Source organism: Martes martes (genome assembly GCF_963455335.1).
Source record: "Martes martes genome assembly, chromosome: 8".
Lineage (NCBI taxonomy): Eukaryota > Metazoa > Chordata > Mammalia > Carnivora > Mustelidae > Martes > Martes martes.
Window position 1 is genome coordinate 5,742,853 of NC_137895.1, and position 23,412 is coordinate 5,766,264.

Sequence of the window (23,412 nt, forward strand, 5' to 3'; positions counted from 1 at the left end):
CCGTCCTGGGACAGCAGACCCCACACCGACCTGCAGGCAGGGCCTGCCCCCACCCCCGCCTGGCCCGCGCGTCCAGCACGGGGGGGGTTCTGGATTCCCGACCCAGCGCCGGTGCCCATATTTAAAAGGCAAATGCAGTTTTTCTTCTGCTCCATCCAAATAGCCAAAATGTTTAACTTTCAAACATTTGTTTTTCCTGGGAAATGTTTTAACTACAGGAACATTCAGTCCTAATCATCTTTAAATGTCTGGGCCAACTACCACTGCAGAGTGACTTCGGGCTCGAAGGGACAACCACAACGTCTCTGCATCCCTCCTCCCGAAAAGAAGGCCAGATGCCAGCAGAAAGATTTCGTCGGAACCTCCCAGGAAGCCACAGCCTGGAAGGACACGCGGGCGCAAAGGTGTTCGGGAAAGACCTGTGGCCTCAGGTAGGGGCCAGGCTGGTCACATTCAGCGCTTGGGGTTATGGCGCCCCCTCTGGGCCAGGCCCTGCTGGTGCTCTGACCTCGCCTTGCACGACACGCCCGTCCCTGCCCTGCCCCGCCCTGTCCCTGCTGCCTCGGCCCCACTGAGGCCTCCTGTCTTTTTCTCCTGCTCTTCCATCCACCTGGGACCCCTCCCTGCCCTCCTGTCTGAGGCCACTCCAGTTCCACTCACCCTACACAGTCAGCCCAAGGGCCGCCTCCTCCAAGATGCCTGCTACAAACACTATCCCTCACCCAACCGGATCAGGGCTCCCAGCCTGCCCAGCCGGTGCTCTTGCTTCCCCCACCGGCCTGGGTACCCTCCTGGGACCTGCCCGATTCCACTTTCGTGCCCAGCCCTGGGTCATCACACACATTCACTGAATCCACGAGGTATTATCACCCAGCAGGACAGATGATGAGGGTCAGAGGGGTCAGTGACCCGCCGAAGGTCGCCCAACCAGTCCTCGAAGGATGTTCTGGAAGGTGAAGCTAATTGCCATGAATGGGACCAATGATCATTAAGACTCGACCAGCCCGGCAGGTGGCAGCCTCCAGAAGCTGTGCGTCGTGCTACTCCGTGTTCCACGAGGAGGGGATGCACAGGTCTTGACCTTCTGAGAGCCCTTTCAGCTCTCTGAGACCTTCCAGGCATGTGTGTGAGTAATGCTGGGGTGGGGGCTCCCCGCCGGCGGTGTCAGAGAGTAAGACAGTGGGGCCAACAGGGCACTTTCACTGAAAGGGCATCTGAAAGCCCATGTCCCTCTACTTGTGGCTGACATCCCAGGACATCAACAGTAGAGCAATCAAAAAGGCATTACCCTCTAAGGACAAAGGTTTGGGAGTTGGAGGGATGGATGAGTGGACTGGCTGCGCTGAGCAGAAAAAACTGAAACCAAAGCCTTGGGAGAGGGTTGGGGGAGGAGAAGGGAAGGGTTGCGGGAGGGAGTGTCACAGGAAGCCCAAACAGCTGTGGCTAGAGGCCCCGGGTGGCTCAGACCCAGGTGTGTGTCTGACCTAGAACCTGTACGAGCAGGTGGGTCTGGACCCCTCCGCCATCACACCCATTCAGGGAAATAGGCCCTTTCCTTCTAGTCTCCACAGAAGAAGGGGGTTTCATTTCAAGGGAAAATATCAGCTCCAAAGAACCCTATTTAGGGACCATCAGGCCGGAGGGAGGATGGGCAGCAAGGTGGGGGTTGAACCAGAGGAAGATACAGTGAAAGCATAAACATGGTGACTTTGAAGACCCCAGGCCCCTTCCTCATTCAGCTCGCAAATCCTGGGAGCCAGGCTTGCAAACAGGGAACCCCTCTCTGGGGAGAAAGACAGGGCCAGGAGGGAAACCTACAGACACAGATATAGGGGGTTCTGCCAAGGAGATGGCCAGGTCCCCATCATTGCAAGCTGCCCCCTACACACACACACACACACACGCACACACATGCACAAACACACAGGATCCTCAGAGCTGGGAGGGAAACCTCCAGGCTGAACATGGACTCAGAGACCAAAACAAGCAGAAGAAAGGAAATTGGAGAAAATGGGACTGATGCAGGAGAAATAACTTAATACATAATTAACACCCTCTGTGAGATAATAGAAGCGATTGCACCCATGAAATTCTAGCAGGGTGCTCTTCACAAAAGAAATACAATCGTAGCAGCATTTTAAAAATTTGGTTAAAGAGTGGGAAGATAAAGTTAAGAAAATCTCCCACAGACTGAAACAAAAAGACAATGACATGAGTGCCAGGCAAGAAAAGATACAAAAATCAATCGTATGGGTTGTAGAAGGAGATGTCACAGATAAAAAAGAAGAGGGAAACTTTTAAAAATATAAGAATATGAGAAAATGTTCCAGGATTAAAAGGCAAAGTTTGCACCATTAAAAAGGTTGCCCAAGTGCCCAGAAAGATGAATGAAAAAAGACTCACACCCAAGGCACACTGCCCAGAAACAAGAGAGCTCAGACACTAAGGGTGAGGTATGCAAACAAGAGTGGGGTTCTCCCTGGCTATACGAAGTGATGAGAACGTTTTTGGAGCAGTGCCTTCCAAATCCTGAGGGAAAATGGGGTGTGGCCCTGGAATTCTATAGCTAGGCAAATGATCAGTCAAGATTGAGGACAGAGTAAGGACTTTTTCTGACATGCAACTTTGCCTACTTTGCCTACTTGTCTACTGCACTCTTTCTCAGAAGACTACTGGAGGGTGTGTTCCACCAAAATGAGGGAGTAAACCAAGAAGAAGGAAGCCACGGGATGCAGGAACCAGGGGCTCCAGGATGGAAGATACGCAGAGACTCCAGGATGATGGCTGTATGCAGGATCAACAGTCCAGACCACCTGGGGTCAGAGGCTCAAGGGAAAATGAGAAAAAGAAACCAGAAGATGGCTTAGCACAGCTCATCACATTGTGGTTGGGTGGGGTTGGGGGGGGGCGGTCAGTGCCTGGGTGTTTCAGTGGTTAAGCAGCTGCCTTCAGCTCAGGTCATAATCTCAGGGTCTTGGGATCGAGCTCACATCAGCCTCTCTGCTCAGCAGAAAGCCTGCTTCTCCCTCTCCCTCTGCCCCTCCCCTCCACTCATATTCTCTCTCTCTAATAAATAAATAAATTCCTTAAAAAAACAAAACACAAAACCTCTGCAGGACACAGGAATGAACCATGATGGGTACACAGAAATCAAGCAAGCACACAAAACAATTGACTACTTTACGAAACACAACAAGTTGCGCAACAAATATTTAACCTAAAACTGTCTTAGAACAATATTAAAAAGACAGGAGAAGAGATATGCGTAGATGGGTGGAGAGGCTGTGTCTCTAAATCTACATTTTTAATTGTAAGAAATTAGGAGTAACATCTAAAATTGGAAAATAAAAGATAGTCATATAAGGTTGTTACTTATAGACACTCTGGTAATAAAAGCTACCAGGATTACATGGGGAATGGGAATCGGGACTGAGGAGGGGGCTGGGGAGAGGACTGCTGGTTTCATCATAAGCCTCTTATCCCATTGTGACTATTACTATATTATATAGGTATATATAGGTATACTATATAGGTATATATAGGTATACTATATACACCTATTACTTTAATGCAAATAAAACTCAAATAAGAAGAAGGCAACAGGAGGCTAGGTGCTCCTTGCCCACTTCCTAATTCTCTCCAGGGGTAGCCTGACCTCTCATTTGCTCTGCCTGTTGTTCAAAACCTAGACCCAAATCAAACCAAGGCACAGCTAAGACCAACTGAAAGACAAAACAGGCATAAAACCTTAACTGGTTCGTCCCTCCAATATTCTGAGCACCTACATGCTGGTATTACTCTGGCAGCCGGGTTCAAAGGCAAGTGATCCGGGCAAGCATGTCCTCACATGGGCTGGTCAGGTAGACATTAATGATATCACAGGTGTCCCCTGCTGAGACTCTGAGACAGGATCCCTCATGCCCTATTTCTAACTCTCAAAATAACAGTCTTGCAAAATGGGCAGCATGTTTGAAAGATATAGATAAATACTGGGGCTCAGTGAGGTTACATAACTACACAACTGATAAGCAGGGAAGTGGGAATCTGATCTCAGACCTCTCTGAGCTGAAGCCCATGACTTCCCCCTCTCTGTCACAACCAACACGTTTGGCATGTGCCAGAGGTTTTTTTTTTTTTTTTTAACTAAACATTCCTCCAAAACAAAACAAAACAAAACAAAAACTGTTACCATATATGTATGTCCTTACTAGATCTCTCCTATTATGAGGAGTTCCAAATGATTTAATTTTAAATAACATAATACTTTTGAGAAGACCTTGTGGCTCTTATAAACAGATTTTGAAGATCATTTTAAAAACAGTATAGTTCTTAGAACAAATTGAATGGGTTCAGCAAAGGAGCAGGATACAAAATCGATATGCAAAGCACTCAGTTGTGTTTCCATACACTAAAATCAATCTAAAAATAATGCCATTTGCAATAGCATCAAAAAGAACAGAATACTTAGGAATAAGCTTAACCAAAGAGGCAAAAAATCTATATGTTGAAAACTACAAAACATTTGCTGAAAGAGATTAAAGACACCGATAAATGAAAAGACATCCCATGTTCATGGATTGGAAGAGTTCATATTGTTAAGATAACAATACTACCCAAAGCAATCTCCAGATACAATGCAATCCCTACCAAAATCCCAACGATGTTTCTTGCAGAAATAGAAAACCCATGCCAAAATTCATATGGAATCTAAAGGGACAACAAATAGCCAAAATAATCTTGAAAAAGAAACACAAAGTTGGAGGTCAAACACTTTCTGATTTCGAGACTAACTAAAAAGCTATGGTAATTAACCAGTATGGTATTGGCCTAAATACAGATGCTGACCAATGGATGAGAATAGAGAGCCCCAAAATAAATCTTCACATTTATGGCCAAAGAGAAGAAGGGGAGGGGCAGAGGGAGAGAGAGAAAGAAAACCTTAAAGCAGGCTCCACGCCCAGCATGGAGCCTGACATAGGGCTTGATCTCACAACCCTGAGATCATGACCTGAGCCAAAATTATATGATCAAATGATTTTTAACAAAGGTGCCAAGACCATTCAATGGGGGAAAGGATAATATTCTTAACATGTGGTTCTGGGAAAACTGACTATCTGCATGCAGAAGAATGAAGTGGAACACTTACCATACACCACATACAAAAATTAACTCAAAATGGAACAAAGACGTAAAAGTAAGAGCTAAAACTACAAAATTCTTAAAAGAAAACATAGGGGCAAAATTTCACGACATTAGATTTGGCAATTGATTTCTCGAATATAATGCCAAAAATGCAGGCAACAAGAGAAAAAAATACTTCTAAATTAAAATCTTCTGTGTATCAAAGGACACCATCAATGGAGTAAAAAGGCTACCCACAAAAAGAGGGGAAATATTTGCAAATTAAATTTCTGATACGGGGTTAATACCAGAACATATTTTAAAAACTCTGCAATTCAACAAGGAAAATGTAGACAAAGGACTTAAATAAACACTTCTCCAAGGAAGATATACAAATAGCCAATGAGCACATAAGATGTTCAAACATCACTCATCATCAGGAAAATGCAAATCAAAACATGGCCAGATACCATCTCACACCCATTAGAATGGCTGTTATCAAAAACCCAGAAAACAACGAGTGTTGGCAAGGATGTGGAGAAATGTGAACCCGTGTGCACTGTTGGTGGAAATGTCAAACGAAATAGCTGCTATGGAAAACGGTACAGCAATTCCTTGAAAAATTAAACGTAGAACCGGCATACAACACAGCAGTTCCACTTCTGGGTATTTGCCCCAAAGAACTGAAAGCAGGGTCTCCAAGAGAAATTTGTCCACCCATGTTCACAGCAGCATTATTCACAACAGCCAAAAGGTAGAAGCAACTCAAGAATCCACCAACAGAAGACCAGATAAACACAATGTGGTATGTCAATACAATGGAATATTACTCAGCCTTAAAAAAGGACATTCTTTCTCAAATATGTGTGCACCGTGAAGATACACTCAGTGAAATAAACCAGTCACCAAAGAACAAATACTATACGATTCTACTTCTATGAGGTCCTTAGAGTAATTGAATTCATAGAGACAGGAAGTAAGACGATGGTTGCCTGCAGGTGTGGGGAGAGGATATAGGGATGTATAGTTTAATAGGGATGGAGCTCTGGTTTTACAAGATGAAAAAATTCTAGAGATGGAGGGTGGTGATGATTGCATTACACTGTGAATGTGCTTGATGCCACTGAAATGTACATTTTACAAGAAGTTAAAATGATAAATGTCATGTATATTTTACCACAATTTAAATTTTTTAAAAATCTCAGAAGAAGAAAACTAAGGTCCTGAATCCCAGACAACTAGAATTGTGAGCTCGTAGAACCGTAGGTTCTTGGGACCTTAGAATCCTAGAAATGCTCTTTTAAAATCTTAGAACCCTGGAGGCCAATCATCCTAATCGTGGAGGCAAATGATTTTAGAACTTCACAGGTCATTGTGGTTTTGAGGTGGAAAGGCTCTAAGTGGCCATCTAGAGCCTCAGCCCCTTGACCAATTCCCACCCCCACCCCACATCAAAAGGTCCCAGCTGAGAAGCTTCAGGACAGGAAGCCCACACCTGCTCCTACCTCCCCAGAAAACTCCCAGCATGGATTTCTCCTAGGGTTTGACAGCCCTGGACAAAAGGCAGGGTTACAGGGTCAGATACCTAGCCCTTGTGTTACTGAATATTTTTCCAAAAGGTTTCACAGGTACCTTCTGGCTACAAACAACTCTTTTATTTTTTTTTTATATTTTATTTACTTATTTGACAGAGATCACAAGTAGGCAGAGAGGCAGGCAGAGAGAGGGGGAAGCAGGCTCCCTGCTGAGCAAGGAGCCCGACACAGAGCTCGATCCCAGGACCTGGAGATCACGACCCGAGCTGAAGGCAGTGGCTTAACCCACTGAGCCACCCAGGTGCCCCAACAAACAACTCTTTTAAAGAGGAGGAAATATAGCCCAAAGTGATGTTTTTTGTAGTAGCCACTGAAATAAGTATTCAAAAATGATTACGACCATGGCTTCTTATTTTTAAAATGTTTCTTTGTAAAACCCACCATTTCAAAGCTAAAAAGACATTTTAGATGTTAGGATCCACCTGAAGTAAAATCATCTTGCACCCCTGTGTACCCATTTCTTTATTCCACCGTCCTTTTCCTTGGCTCTAATAAGTGCTGAGAACTGGGAACAGAGAGGTCCCGACACAGCCCCTTCTCCTGCCCTCTAGTGTGGGATAGACACAGGCAAGCAGTTTGGGATCTGTAGTGGGGGTGCACAATGTCCTACGGCAGATACAGCACTAGCTTTCCTTTCCCTGACCAGGAGTAAGGGAGGGGCTCTGAAATGGTGGATGAGAGATACAGGCATAGAACTGGGTATCAGGGATGAGTAGAATTCCCAGGCAGACAAGGTAAGTCCGTCCTCCTAGCACGCACCCCATGCAAGCAAAGGCTTGGAGGTAGAAAAATCCACCTGCTAGGTATCTGGGAATTGCTCAGAAGCCCAGGGCCGAGGAAGGAGGGTGGAAGCAGGCCTGGGAGGGACAGTTGGGATCAGACCCACAGGGGGCCCCAGCTATCAGGCAAAGGTCTGGACTTCACCCTGAACACAGCAGGGAAAGAATGAAGAGTGCTAAGGGGGGAGGAGCCACAGTTGGATCAATGAACGAAAAATTCTTTAGAATTCCAATATGACAACAGTCGTCTGGAAAGTGACTATTTTGAGAAGTTGGGACATTACCCAAGAAAGCCCCGCTCTGTCAGCTCAATGCTTCCCCTTCAGTGTTGTAGTTGTCAAACCAGCCCAGAATTAGCTCCAAACGGCCTTCGGTGAGTCTCAGATCTTCATTTGCATCGTGTACACTCGGAAAGGTGTGAAATTCATCTTCTTCTTAAGGGAAATCAAAAAAGCAAACCTATACACTTTAAAAAAAATCTGCTTTCTTTTTAAAACAAATTTCAAAGAACCAAATCCTAACTTTTAAATAACTGTAAAAAAAAAAAAAAAAAGGAAGACATCTTTGGATGAAATTAATAATAATAATTAAAGCTGCCATCAGCTTGGCATCTACTTTGTGCTGGGCATTAGATGCATTCATAAAACAGCCACAATAGAAATAGTAGCTGAATTTATTATACTTGTGTCCCGTGCCAGGCCCCATGCTGAGCCCAGATCTCCCCCTGCCTCATTGAGCTCTGTCAATATTAGATCTCTTTTACAGATGAGAAAACCGAGGCCAGTCTCTCCAGACCCACATGCTTAGTTAAGTAGGATCCCAACTGCAATGTCTTATGCAGTTCCTCACAATAGTTCCACAAAGAAAGTGCATTACCCCACTTGGTACCCCACTTGTAGATGATAACTCTGAGGCATAAGAGTAATGATTATCTCAAGGCCGCCCAGCAGCCTTGGCATGTGGACAGGCAGAGCTGGGAAGGGAGTCCACCTGCTGCTCCAAAGGCGGCTTCCTTCCCACTGGCTCCTCTCTCGTGTAAGAAATTTGATTTAATTTATAAGTGATAAGCAAAGAAGAATGCCTCCTGGGGGCTGGCGCTGTCCGCGGTGCTGAAGTGCAGGCATGCATGAAACCAACAGCATCCCTACCTCAGAGAAGGTGACCTTTGTGGGATATTGGTAATAAAGGAATAAACAATTACATACCAGGTCAGGTGGGGATAATGGATATGGAACAAATAAAGCTGGGTGAGCCCGACAGGAAGCTTCAGGGTGGGACAGCTGACCAATCCAGAGAATGTCTCTCTGAGACGGTGACATCTGAAAGCCAGGAACTAGGTAACCTCCAGGAAACCACATCCCTGCACTGGGTCTCAGTCTTCTCATCTGTAAAGTGGGGACAACGTTACAAAGAACCCAGGCTTCTTGTTGCAAGGGAGAAATAAGGAAACAACATGAAAGCACCTTTAAACTGGAAAGTGCTTTTAAACTGTAAATGGTCATCCAGAGGAAGTCATTATTGTTGTTAAGCCCTGAGACTTGGAAACGAAGCTTTGCGGCAAGACATGTTTTTTGAATATGAAATGTAGGGTGTTGGGCAAATTCTCCCATCTTGTCAGCAACTTACCCATCACTTTGTTTGGTTGGCCCTGTACTCCTGGTCATAAATTTGCTATTCAAAAAAGGCCAAGATTTTCTGGATACATAGGGGAAGTTTCCACATTAAAAAAAAAAAAACTTCTTAGGTATTAAAAAATAATAAAAATTTAAGAAAGAGCATAGACCTTGGATTATAATCCTGACTCCACTTTTATTTACTGTACAATCTTGGGCAAGCTTTTCACCAGACTGAGCTTGGCTTCTTCATCTGCAGAGACATTAACGGCAGACATCTCAAGGGGTTGTCTAGCTGTGTCATCCCATATAAGAGTGATTAACCCCCTCTAGCTCTTTAATTTCAAAATTAATTACAGTGAAATAAAACACAAAAGTCAGCTTCTTGGTCACACTGACCACATTGTAAGTGCTCAATACCCACATGAGGCAGGTGGCTACTGGTCTGGACAGCACTGGTCTAGGGCTTCTACTAGCCACCTGGGAGCTTGTAAGAAATGTAAAATCTCCAGCCCATCCCAGACCTGCCAAACTAGGATCCAGATTTGAACAAGACTCCCCCTCCAGGGGCTTCTCATGCACCTGAGGTCTGAGAAGGGCCAGCTGTGAGGATGATGCAAGAGACCAGGAGGGAAGACACCCCACTAAGCAGAGGCAGCTCGGTAAAACAGCAGCAGTGGGACAGAGCGGTTTCCACACCCTCTTTAAGTGGTGATCACAATCTCCAAACCAAACCAGACACAGAGCTTCTGATAAAGTCTGTGCCAAGTCCAGGTGCAGGAGGCAGGCGGGGGAAGATGTGGACAGGGAAATGGTGGGATCTTCCAGACATTTCAGAAGTTTGTGTGCACACGGGGACAGAATATTTCATTGCTGTGCTAGCCAGGATGTTCTGGCTGTTGACTATTCCTGTTTTGGAATGAAGTCCAGCGTGGAAATGACATTTAAAAAAAACCCACAGGCTTATTTCACATCCGAACACATCTCTCCACGTTGGTAGGGAAAAAAAAAAAAAGAAGAAGAAGAAGAAGAAAAAGCACACCAGCAAGAAAATCTTGCTTTCCCAACTCTTGAAGGATCAAGCCAGTATTTCTCTACCAACCAACCATTTCCTCCAATGGTTCCACAGCCTCGAATAAGCACTAACAAGAGAAGATGCCCTACAGGGTGAAGAGGACGGTCATGGAGGGAAGCCCAGCAAAGGCTCTGAGCCCATGTGGTTATTAATACGACATCCCTCCGCTACACAACCACCAGCCTGGGGGCATCCACCGTACAGATGGGGACCTGAGACCCAGGGCAGGTAAGTCACCTGCCCATGGTCTCACACGTGGGAGGCAGGTGAGCTCTGAGTTAAACCTAGATGGGTCTAACTTGGTCACAGGCTACCATTTCACCTTGTCTCCATCATGCCATGGTGTTTCCTTATGTATATGTCTCTCTAGCAAAAGTCTTGTTTGTTTTGCTACCCACTATATCCTCGGCACCTAGCACAGGGTCTAGGACAAGACAGGTCCTTGATAAATGTTTGCAGAGTAAGTGAATGAATGCAAACCAATGGCAAGGCAGAGCTCCAGCTTCAGACCTTTGGTTAGCCTGCCCCTTCGAGCTGGAAGACCTGAACCCACCCTTCATTTGAGCAAACATTGCCCAAATGTCAATGTCTCCCTCAAGTGCCACTTCTACATGAAGCCACCTGACCTTCCTTACTTGGTTCCCATTCCCCCATCCGGTCTCTGCTTCCCCCACTCACTCGCTCAAGCCCTCCATGGCAATCCAACTGGGTGCCTGTCCGGGGGTCCTCAAAGGTGTCACCAGCACCGCTGACTCAGAGCTGTTGCCTCTGCCCAGCATGTCCTCCCTAACTGGCTCCCCCCGTTCAGGTCTTTGCTCAAATGTCACCTCATCAGAAGGTCCTGTCTTGACCCCTTATCCTGATTGTCCAACACCCTAGAGTTCTCTTTGTCCTTGGCCCACCTTCTGTTTATGCACTACTGCACCCCCAGTGCCCAGAACCATGCCCAGCACCATAGCAAGTGCCCAGCAAACATACATTGAGTAAACAATCAAGTACAAACTGGAAACAATTATTATTAATAATCATGATGATGCCTACTTCAGGGCAGGCTTAAAACCAAATTAGAAGTGAGACACTAGGCAGCAAAGATATATAAGATGGCATCAAGCGAATGGGGTGGGTGCGTTCCAGGGACCTTCAGGGAAGAATGGAGGTGTTGATTAATTTTAGACTGAGTTAAGTCAGATGCATATTAAAAATTTATGAGTAACTACTAAACAAATTGAAAAAGAATGTAAAATTTCCAAACCAGTAGAGGGGAAAAAAAGGAACTTCAATCAATCCAAAGGGAGGTAAGCACACAGTGAATGCCAGAAATGGACAGAAACGGTTTAATATTGGGAAACGTCAAACGAATATTCCCTGTTATTGTCCAAATACAAAAATCTTTACCAAGATAGTCCTGCATAGCAACAACAGGGGCACAATCTGGTCTTCAAGACACTCACAGCCGAATGAGATAGACACCCAACACGACACACGGGATAGATCAGTCAGAGGGACTTACACATTTCCTTCCCCCAAATGCAAAAGCCATTTGTCAAATGCGTCTCCCTTTTCACTTTGGCCCCCAGGAAGCTCAGACTCTGATTTCCAGTTCACAGGGTCCAGGTAGCCCGGGGCCTTCCATCTGAACTACTCTTAATTTCTTTCTTTTCTTTTTTTAAATGTTGGCTTTTCATTTTTCCTTTACATTCTACCATTTTATTATTCTTATTCTTTTTATAAAGCACCTCAAATGTTCCAGCACAAAATGGGATATAGATAAGCAAGAAAAAAATCCTCCAAAATAACAAAATAAAACAAAGGAAGAACTTTCAGAGAGCCCAGGCCTTTCAGAGATAGGCATCTGAACCTTGTGTAAACATAAATTTTGTTGTTTTGTTTTTGTTTTTAAAGATTTCATTTATTTATTTGACAGACAGAGATCTTAAGTAGGCAGAGAGGCAGGCAGAGAGAGGGGGAAGCAGGCTCCCCACTGAGCAGAGAGCCCGATGCAGGACTCGATCCCAGGACCCTGGGATCATGACCTGAGCCGAAGGCAGAGGCCTTAACCCACTGAGCCACCCAGACGCCCCTGTTGTTTTTGTTTTTAACTTAAGGCAGAAATTTTTAGGATGATAATCTTGCAAAACGTGTTTGAAACACTCACACAAAAATACACACGCCAGTGGGTCTCATTCATCTCCAAAATCATTCTGTTGTAAATAAATAATTAGTACTTGGCGCCTGGATGGCTCAGCTGGTTGAGCATCTGACTCTAAATTTTGGCTCAAGTCATGATCTCAGGGTCGTGAGATAATATCAGCCCAGAGTCTGCTTGAGATTCCCTCTCTCCCTCTCCCTCCTCCTCTGCCCCTCCCTTGCTCTCTTTCCCTCTCTCTAAAATAAATAAATAAATAAAATCTTTTTTTTTAAAGGGTAATTAGCACTTAAACACACCTTTCAAGAGGCGTACACATTAATGTGAAGCTCCCGTAATTACAGCTCGTCAAAGTCACTGGACCACAACTTAGAATCTAGACTTTTTTTTCCATCTTTATTAGAAAGTAATTTTCTCTCCTTTAGCCCCTGAAACACACTTTGGCTGTGTGAAGAATTTGTTTATGAATGTAGAAATTTAATTTTTTAAGTGAACACTCAATCTCGGCAGTACCGTTCACCCATTGGTCACTTACACCTAGGCGAGCACCTGCTCATCTCGTTGGCCCCTGTGCTACCTGCAACCAAAATCCTTGAGTGCCGACCAGCTCCTGAGCAGAAAGTTGCCAGCAATGACATGAGGACCGAAGTCCAAGAAAATTTTTGTATTAAATACTCCATCTCAAGTCTTTGCGAGAATTGCACGTTTCTGGAAAGGTCTGAATCAGGCCGTGGTGTCCAACTAACGAGCCAATGAACCAGGACCCACTTTAGATCCCACTGGACATACTCAGTGAGGACCATGGCAAGATCTTAAAAAAATAAAAAAACACAAAAAGCAAAAAGAGTTGGCTGAACATTTTGATTGACGTGACCGCCTTATACAAATTTCTCTCCTCGTGGGGTGCCTGCCTCACGCCAGGCCAGCAATCCCTGGCACCCTCCAAACGTACCTCCCAGCAGCAAATGCTGTTGCTGTCGCCTCCAAACTGCAGCCAAAGCCTGCCCCGAGCTCTGTGTCCACAGCCGCCCCCAGGGCCAGTCCCAGCTCCCCGCACCTGTGCAGCCTCTCCCAGTACTGAGTCCTCCCTGCCTGCCACAGCCCAGCTCTACCCAGCAGCCAAAGGAGACTTTCGAAACACTGAGTCAGACTGTATCCCTCTCCCGCCTCAGCCCCATTGGCCTCCTTAACAATTTGGGGCACCTGGGTGGCTCAGTGGGTTAAAGCCTCTGCCTTCAGCTCAGGCCATAATCCCAGGGTCCTGGGATCAAGCCACGCATCGGGCTCTCTGTTCAGAAGGGAGCCTGTTTCCTCCCCCCTTCTCTCTGTGCCTGCCTCTCTGCCTACTTGTGATCTCTGACTGTCAAATAAACAAATAAAATCTTAAAAAAGAAATAAAATATAATCCACCTCCTCATTCTAGGAGCAGGCTGCTGGTCAGCAGGCCTGGGCCTCCGTGCCCGCTGGGCTCAGTCTCGTGGCCCTTCCAGGGCCACCTTGTGTCAGATAAACCCCTGCCCCAGTCACTATCACCTCCCCTGTTTGTTCACCTGATTTACTGATCTAATCGCCAAAACGATCCTATTTACTTCATCTTTATAACCTGCCCTGCATCTGTCCCCAGGCCCCTCGGGCAGGGACTGCACCTGTTGTGGTCATCCCTGAGCCTGAGCCTCCAACACCGAACCGGAGAACACAGGGGGCTCCTAAGACATGTATGGACTGGGGTAAGCGTGGAGCCCTCCCCTGTCCTCCCACGGTCACAGCCCAGCAGGAGAGGCAGACCCTCACTGACCCACCGAGGGCCGAGAGGCCAGGAAGAATGGGGACCTGGGGCACCAGAAGGATCTTAGGTAACACACGGTCCACACGTCACGCTTTCTGGCATTTGGACACTCAGTGGGGTGAAAGCGAGGTCCGCTGGCGGGTGAGGGGCTGAGCCAGAAGTGGGCCCCGGGAAACCTGACTTCGGTGCTCCGTGCCCTGCTCCAGCGAAGAGGCTGCGGTCCTGACCGCGGATCGGGGTGAGGCCTGTCCCTGCAGAGCCTGAGCTGCTTACAGCCTTGGGGAAGTCGGCCGGCCACAGCCAAGAGCCCCCCCTCTGCCCCGACCCCGGGCTGCCTGACAGTGGGAAGGAAGGCTCTGTGGCCTGGAGAGCACGCTGGCAAGGGCTGGGGGAAGCCAGCTACTGTCTTGTTCTCCACGAATGGGGCCAGCCAGGTACTGTCTCTGCACCTGGTACCGAAAATAGGGGATGCCCCCCCACGCCACGCCACGCCACGGCACAGCAGGGGTCAGGAGGCATGGTGCATGGCAAGTACAGAGCATGAAGCATTGTAAGTGGGGTGAGGTCACGGTCAAGTGTGGTGAGACAAGGAGGGAACCATGGGGGTCAGAAAGTTACAGCAAAAAGGAATAAGACAAAAGCAGGGCCTCGCACACGCTGCTGGGGACAGAGCGGAAGGTGACAGAGAGGGGAGAAGTGGTTGAGGGGGTGGTCGCCTCTGGCCGCAGTGAAGACAGTCATTCCCCACAAACTCTAACAATCCCTGTGCCTCCAGCTCCTGAGTTGGGGGGGCCAGCGCCCTGCCCCTTTCCAGAGCCCCGCACCGCCCCCCCCAAGCCCACTCCACGGGCTCCTGGACTGCGTCACAGACAGGCCAAAGGACCGTGGGCGGCCCCGTTTCTGCAGCCCTCGGGCCTCAGCGCGGGAGCAGGTGCGGCAAGAACCAGACCCCACCTCGGAGCGACGTCTCCATTGCCCTCCCCCTCCCTCCCTCCCTCCCCGATTTTAATTAAGGGTTTACTTGCAGAAGACCCGGCTCTATTTAACTAAATCCTCGGACCCCTTTTATATTGTCTTATACATCGCTTCATGCTAGGGCACCAGTAAAAAGTTAATTATAACTTCCAAATACTCCATTACCGGGCCCTCATCTTCCTCCCCCTGCCTGATTCCGCGGAGGGGAAGGCGCCACTTAATTAAGTGGCGTGCCGCTCCCGCTTCGCTTCACGGCCTCGCCATGCGTTATTCAACAAACACCCTCCCGCTGAGCACTCTCGGGGCCACGCAGGGCCCTGCGGTCAGCACAGGCCACCATCTCCACCCTCCAGGGGCTCACAGGATCCTACAGGAGGAAGGCGAGCCTGGCGGGGTGCCTATCGCCGCTCAGCAAGTGACAGACGCAGTGGAGGGGACAAGCAGCAGCCGCAGAGTCAGAATAACGATGACAGCGGACGCCAGACTCTGAGGGGAGGGAGAGGGCAGAGGAGCTGTGGATGGGGGCCGATGGCAACAGGTCACAGGTTTGGGACAGAATGAGCCTGAAATCCCGGTGACCAGCCAGGAGGAGGTATCTTAGGAAGACTGAACAATATGTCAGCTGATCTCAAAGAGAAAGCTGACTGCGGAGAGAGGGGGAGGTGTCTGCGTGTCTGGGTTGGAGCAAGTGCTGGGGGCCCTTGATGGTCACCTGGAAAGACCGAGTTTGACCCCCCAGGGGGAGCCCCCTTCAGCGGGCCGGAACAAAACAAGGAACACAGGGGATGGATGTGGACCAGTGCCGAGAGGACGGTGGTGTGGGAACCACGGAAGGCAAACCCGAGTTAGACGGGGCGACGTCCAGCCCCACCGAGAAGCAAGGAGAGGAGAGAAGAGGTGAGGACAAGCCACCAGTGGCCTCCGGGCTGTCACTCTCGGGGCCCGTGCAGGGGTCTGAGGTGGTGGGAGCTGGGGGGCGGGGGCGGGGGTACAGAGGCTGCAGACCTCTCCTGGTGGGGGCCTGAGGAGGCCAGCCCGGCACCCGCTGGTCACAGACAGCGAACCTGGTGGCGCTCTGCAAATCAGCTCATACACTCACAGTTCTCGCTCGACAGCATGGCCAGCACTCAGAGCCCACAGCCTGGTGTCCTCGCCTGGGGTCAGATGTGCGTGGCGTCGACCCCTTGGGCCAGCTGGCATCCTGGGAGGTGGGTGCTTCTGGGGCTCAGCCTCTCCTCCTGCCCTCAGCAGCCCCGGCCTCCAAGGGGGACCCCACACGCCTACCTGGAACACCTGGCCCCCCCTTGCTTGGGTCCAGATCCCTGCTGGCCTTAGCTCCTGGCCTCATCATGGAGATCCCAACTCAACCTCCGACCCTGGGTCTTCTCAGACCCACCCCAAGTTCCATGCTGCAGCAACCTGCCCTCCTCAGAGCCCCCTCTTGCTGCTGGCCCCCCCCCGACCATGGCAACTGGTTGTGTATGCGGGCTGGGTACGCAGTGACGGGCTCACAGTGCACCAGCACGCCCCTCACTCCTGGCCATCCCAAGCCCACAGCCTCTGTCCCAGACCTCCCGGGGTCGAGTGCTGGCTGTTGCTGGGAATGAGGTCCAGCCCTGCCCTCCAGGGGCTGACGGCCTAGGTGGGGTACAGGGCATGAAGACACAGATAATTCCCAGCCATGAGCTGAGGGCCGCCCCCAGGGCCTGAATGGGGAGCTCTGAGTACACAGAGGGAAGGAAACCAGTGTCGCCCAACGGGGCGGGGCAGGATTCCGTGGGCTGGAGGAGGAGGCAGGTTCCCCACTGGGAGGAGAGCATGAGCCAAGGCCCAGAGTGGAGAACAGGGACTGCAGTCAGCCAGTGTGGCTCGGGTGACACTGGGGTCATTAGCTGTGGAGCAGCAAGGAGCTTCTGGCACATTCTTTTCCATTTTCAGCAAGTTTCGTTGTCCCTTTTGCTCCCTATGGCTAAGAAGCCTGTCTCTAGCAATGTTTTAGCTGTCACTAGAACATTTATGAATCAAGCTGGCATTTCTATTTCGTGAATATATTTCATGAACATATTTGGGATATTAACGACCAATGGGAAAGATATTAACCGTGTTCTCAGGAGAACCGTCACTCCCCCAACCACGCCCCCGTCACCAAACTCAGACCCAGAAAGAACCCTGTAAAGGGGCAGAACGTGGTCACCGCTCACGGCCAAGCCCAGAGCAATGCACCTGTCAGCAAATTCAAGTCGGCTCGAATTTAGACACCCCCAGCCGGGTGCCTAATCTTGACTTATAAAGAAGGCCTGTACTAATTTCTTAAATCTCCTCTTGTCTGTCTGGAGGTGGCCCCCGGAATATGATTTTAAATGCTTTCCATGACGTCCCTGAACAGGGAAGAAGCCGGCTGTGAATCTCAAATCCGTAACCTTCTTAACTGAGGAGAAAAGCCTGGGTGAGAGGCGGGCGGGCCTCTGCTGGCCTTGGGAAGGGCTCCAGGGGACCTCCTGAGCGGCTGCAGGACACCAGGACTGGCCTGAGGCCAGTGCTGCCCTTACGCCACCCTAGGACACACTCTGCACCAGATATCGGAGAGGCCAAGATTTCTTTAAAAAAGTAAGATTTGGGGACACCTGGGTGGCTCAGTTGGTTAAACATCTGCCTTTGGTTCAGGTCGTGATCCCAGGATTGAGTCCCGCATCGGGGTCCCTGCTCGGTGGGAAGTCTGCTTCTCCCTCTGCCTGCTGCTCCCCTCTCAAATAAATAAACTATATATATTTTTTTTTAAATAAGATTTTACTGTTGCCTTTACATGATGCCACCAGAATAACACATGCTCCCTACAGAAAATCGAGGTGGAGAAGAGAGAAAACCATAAAGAAGAAAATCCCCCAAGATCCTCCCACGCAGACATCGGTTCTGGAACATTCCAGAGACTTTGCCCTCACTGGTCTCCTTGCTTCCACTCTAACTCCACAATCCAGGCCTTCAAACACCTTTTTAAAGATCACTCCGAGCCATGGGCTTCCCGCAAATCCCCACTGCACATAGAGTCAACCCCAAACCCCGGTCCCCGGCCCTATAGGTCCCACAGGCCTATGCGAACACGAGCCTGCCTCCCCAGAGGCACCATGTCCCCATCACCAGAATATGAGTGTGCCCTGCTTCTCCCGCCCCACTGTCACCCCAGTGCCTGCGACACACGTGGCCGAGACGGACTCCTTCCGGTCTTTTCTCCAGGTGTGTGTGTGTGTGTGTCTCAACTGTGAACATAGCTGAGATCATACATCAAGATTTCTCGGAAATTCCACACCTTTTTGCACACAAACTGTTCTAGGCCTTCTCCCCGCTGCCCAGCCTCAGGACCTCATGATCAGATGTGCCCCACGTCCTGGGGGACCCACCCATGACCCCTGACTCTACCCCAAGGCAAGGCCTGATCTGGCAAACGTCAGCTCCTGGAGGCAAGAGCATGATGTCTGCAACACTTCACAGTTTATAAAACTCGGTCAATTCCTCCAGCCCAACGGAGCCTGCAAACAGCCTCCCTCTTTGGAGGTGGCAAGGAGAGTCTGACCACCCATCTCTAAAATAAGGCCACCGAGGCTCAGAGTGGTCACGTGGCTTCTGTAACTAGCGGGGCAGGAAGCAGACCCAGGACGTTTGGTCCCAGATAGCAAAGTCTTCCTGTTTACGTGGGGTCCGAGATTTCACTCTAAGAGGAGCAAGAAAGGAGATACGGGTTAGCAAGAGCCCGGCTCTGGAGTCCAGCGGCCTGGCCTGGAATCCTAGCTCTGCCCCTTCCTATCTGTGTGGCCTCGGGCGAGTCACTTCACTTCTCTGGGCCTCAGTTTTCTCCTCTGCAAAATGGGGATGACGACAGCTCCCGCTTCATTCTGTTGTCAGGATTCAGTGATTTGACCGCACATACCAAGGGCATATTATCACATATTATCACTCTTGAAACACTAGCTATCTACAGATGCACCCGTGTCCGATGGATGAAGCTACACGGGCCGATGAGTGCACCACCCGCCTCTCAGCCATGACCACCACCCCCAGGGGACCTGAACTGTCAGCCCCCAGGGGATGAGTCTCGTACAACAAGCAGGTTCCCAAAAAGCCAGCTGCAAATGGACTTCTAGAAGCTGCTTCCATTTAAACATTCACTCATGTGCACATTCCTTGCCACTCAGTTGAGTAGCAAAGGGCTCCTCGTTCCTGGGCCTAAAGCCCCCCCAACCCCACCAACCCCACTTGAATGCATCAGCAAACACTTCTGAGACAGCCAAGGGGAGAAACCTGGGGAAAAGGAACTTTTTCTAAAAGGAAGACCCCCTCTGTAAGCTCACACCCCCCGCCCAGCAACAACTCAGGCAAATAAGTCAAGGCAGCTTCACGTGCGAATTAGGAAGACCCCCAAATGCCCATGGTTGTTCTGACTTCTGTGAAGGGGCAGGTAGAACGACGTTGCTGAAATGCCCACCTCACCGTGCCACCTCCCTGAGCCCCCAGTGATCCTGAGGCTCCGAGCCGTGGTCACTCAGGCCTCTCTTCCAGGACCCTCACCCCCAAAGTCCCAAAGCCCCTTACACGGGCCACAGCACACAGCCGCTCCTCTCCAGTGTCCGCCAGCACGTCTGGCCTCCCCTGTCCCCTCGGCCTGAAACAGCCCCCTTTCCCTGCACCAGCAGCACGTGGCCCACCTGGTTGGGTCATCTGTCCACTCCCAGGGCTCGTCGGAAACCGGCCCCACCCTGGAGAACCTCAGCGTGAGAACCTCGGGCCGGCATCCTCTGCTGCGTCTTCAGGACACAAACGACACCGTCCCCAAGTTCACCCAGTTCCCAAAAGTCACATATGCTGGGACACACAGCTGTGTGTCTGCCCCCGGCATCGCCATTCCAGAGAGGCATTCGTTCATTCACCCATTCATTCATTCATTCATTCATGCAAGTGGACAGAAACAATAAAGTGACACATGGTGTCTGGCCTGCGGTGGGAGACTGGTGTCTGCCTCGGACACACACCCTTGGCTCAGCCAAGAGCAGCCTCACAGCTGTGGAGACCCACAGCAAGGGGGACGAGAAGCCAGCGAGGACCCCCTCCTAGGGGGCGGCCAGGGCCAGCAGACAGCACGGGGCGGGGTAGAAGCCAGCGGCCGACCCACCCTGCAGGAGCTCTCTCCCACCCTGGCCTCCCCACGGTGCAGCCCAAATGGGGCATTTGGACAGAAATTCCCATTCCAAAAATCAATATTTAAAGCTCCAAGCCTGCCAAGTGGAGGGGAAGGCCTTGCTTGTAAATATTTGTCTCGACTGGTAGAGTCAGGCCTCTCTCCCTGCAGCTTCCCGGGGTCGCTCCTGGCCCTCGGCTCTCGGAGCTCCCAGCCAACAGCCAGCGGCGCGGCAGGAAGGCCCCAGGGGGTAGGACCCGCCAGCAGCCCAGGGAGCAGGGCTGGGCCGTCTCTGCACCCACACCTCCAAGCTAGGCTGCCCGGGGGCTCTCCATCTGTCCCCCAGGCCGTGGCAGAGACAACCTGCTCTGAGGTTTCTCCGGATTCCGGGCAAGCAGCTTTTCCCAGGGGCGCTCCATATTTATGCCTTTTTTGTTTGGGAAGAAAGCAAAAAGCTGAAGACAAATCCCTGAGGGCATGCTTATAAATCCGCCCACCAGCGCCCACCGCGGGGACGGCGCTCCAGCGCCCTCCCCACAGCTGTGCCAGGGAGGGGATGGCACGGGCGCCTCGGGGACAGCTGTCGCAAGGGCAGTGGGCGGTACAGTCAGCTGAGTGCCATTCCCAGAGAGGCATTCATTCATTCCCCCATTCATTCATTCATTCATTCACACACCGATTATTTACTGAACACCTACCTGTACCAGGCACCAGGGGCCGGACGTGCCAGGGGGCATAAAGAGACCCGGGCAAAATCCCTCCGGGAGGGCGTCTCCCGGGACAAAAGAATCGCACACACAAATCACGGCTGAGACAAGGGCTGGGGAAGGAGACGTGGAGGTGTGACAGAGAGCGGGAGGTCAGGGAGGCCTGGGGAGCAGAGCAAGGCCACCTCCTACCCAGCACCTACCAAGCCACTCGTTGAACTTCTTGACCTCGCTCGGGAGCCCCAGCTCTGTGAAGTCGCCGGCGTGGATGAGCACGTCGCCGTACGGCATCTGGATGGGGTCGGTCCTCGAGTGGGTGTCCGACACACACACGAAGCGGGTGTAGCCGGGGGGCTTGGGGGCATCGTGAGGCACAGGGTCCACCCTGGGGGAAGAGAAGACACCGCAGGTGGGGTGTGTCCAGCCCAGGGCCGAAGCTGCCGTCCACGGCCCCGTCCACGGCCCCGTCCGCTCGGACCACACCCAGCCCAAACACGGACAGTGTGCCTGGCCTTCCCAATGGGCCCTCGGGGGTTCAAGTCCTGACTCTCCTGCTCGCTAGCCTGGCAAAACTGTGTGTTCCCCCTGGGCCTCAGTTTCCCTTCTGTAACACGGAGCCCTCGGAGGGTCGAAGGCGGTAAGGAGTGGGGAGCACTGGTAGGCTCGGTGTGATTGTGACAGCTGACCCGCTGTCTGGCCAGCGCTAACCCTCTCCCCCATCCCCCGCTGTGGGGCCTTTTTAGATGCTTTTTCCTGCTTGCTCCCTTCCCATGAGATTTCACCACCACAGATGCATATATATGTGTTCATGCTGTATCTGGGCTTTATAATAAGAAAAATAAGCTTCTTCTTCACCCCCTAAGAACCAGTTTCACCCCCATCAGCCATCAGCCATCAGTCACACCAAGAATGCAAAGGCCACAGTCTCTGGTCCTGGCGAAAGAGTTGTCTCCCCTCAGGGCCCCTAGGAACACATGGTGTCCAGGGAGAGCCGGTGGGAAAGTGGGGATTTCACGGGAGCATAGGAAACCCAGGCAGTTTTTCTAAACTCTTTAAAACAAGGGCTTTCCAGCGGCGCCTGGGAGGCTCAGGTGGTTAAGCGTCTGACTTTAGCTCGGGTTGTGATCTCGGGGTCCTGGGATCGAGCCTTAGCAGGGAGTCTGCTTGTCCCTCTCCCTTCACCCCTCCCCCAGCTCATGCTCTCTCTCTCTTCCTCTCTCTCTTCCAAATAAATAAATAAAATCTTTAAAAACAAAACAAAAACAAGAGCTTTCCAGGGGTGTGTAGGAAAAGGGCGCTGGAATCAGAAGACCAGGCTTCGAATGCCAGCTCGGCCCCTTATCACCAATGTGTGACCTTCAGCTTGGCCTTGCTTTGCTTGACCGTAAAATCGAGCTACGTCACTAAGCAAAAATTATCAGAAAATTAAAACAGCTGCAGAGATGTAACTTCCTGTTCCGGGAAGCCCGTCATAGCCCCCTGGTTCCGCAGACGACGACGACGACGACGGTGAGCGAGTGGCCCCCAGCGTCCCGGGGAATAAAGGCAGACTGTGGGACACGAACCCAGCTCTGTGCTCCCAGTTCAGTGCTCCCCCCACCACATTCAGCCTCCTCAGCTGAATGATTCTGCCAGGCTCAAAACTCTTAAAAACAACGCAATGACATTTCAACGAGCAGCTCTCTCCAAATGAGTATGCCGCTCGAGGAGTTGTGTTTAAATCTAATTATGCGGCAAACCAAAAGCGGTACCATATCAGTTACATAAATACTTTTAAAGACATCTTTCTAATTATCCTTTTTTTTTTTTCAGACAATATACTTCGAAGAAATTTAATTAACACCTTACGAGAGACGTGGGTTCGGCATGCTAATGTGCAAGGGAGCATTAGCAGGCTCTATCCACCCCAGTCGGAGGCACTGAGCCAGCCTCTCTGCAGGGCATCACGGTGCCAGGGCGGGAGGGAGCCCCCTTGGTGCTTGAGGGGCGTGGTCAAGCCGACTTAAACCCCAGCAGGTCCGAGCACAGTGTGACCAAGGAGAAGAGGAAGATTCCGAGTCCCAGTCCGATGGCAACCAGCAAGAAGGCACTAGGGACTCTTCCTCTTCCCTCCGCATCCAATCACCCATCCATCCATCCATCCATCCACCCGTCCGTCTGTCCATCCACCCGTCCGTCCATCTATCCATTCATTCAGCCCAGCACATTCTGCCCACCCACTGCGGGCCGGCCCTGAGCTCAATGCTGGGGCCACAGGGACTCACCAAGACTGATCCCAGGCCAAGAGACCCCAGACTGATGGTGGAGACAGACTTGGCTGGCCAGCTTTGATGGGACAACAGAGAAGCTGGGGGCCAGAGAGGGCTCTAACCCAGCAAGGGGCTCCCTAGAAGCTTCCAGGAGGGGGTAAGACTTGAGCTGGTCTGGGAGCTAAAATCTCCCCTGCCA

The 23,412-nt window shown here is 50.5% G+C and overlaps 1 protein-coding gene across 1 annotated transcript in view; it reads right to left on the reverse strand.

Moving 5' to 3' along the window:
• Positions 1-23,412, reverse strand: part of MPPED1 (metallophosphoesterase domain containing 1) — a gene marked incomplete at both ends in the record, with an annotated part of 74,028 nt that overhangs the window by 30,828 nt on the left and 19,788 nt on the right. Inside the window, one exon of the mRNA XM_080811822.1 lies at positions 21,164-21,349. Coding sequence (XP_080667948.1) covers positions 21,164-21,349 — 186 coding nt within the window. The remainder of the gene's footprint in view (positions 1-21,163; positions 21,350-23,412) is intronic.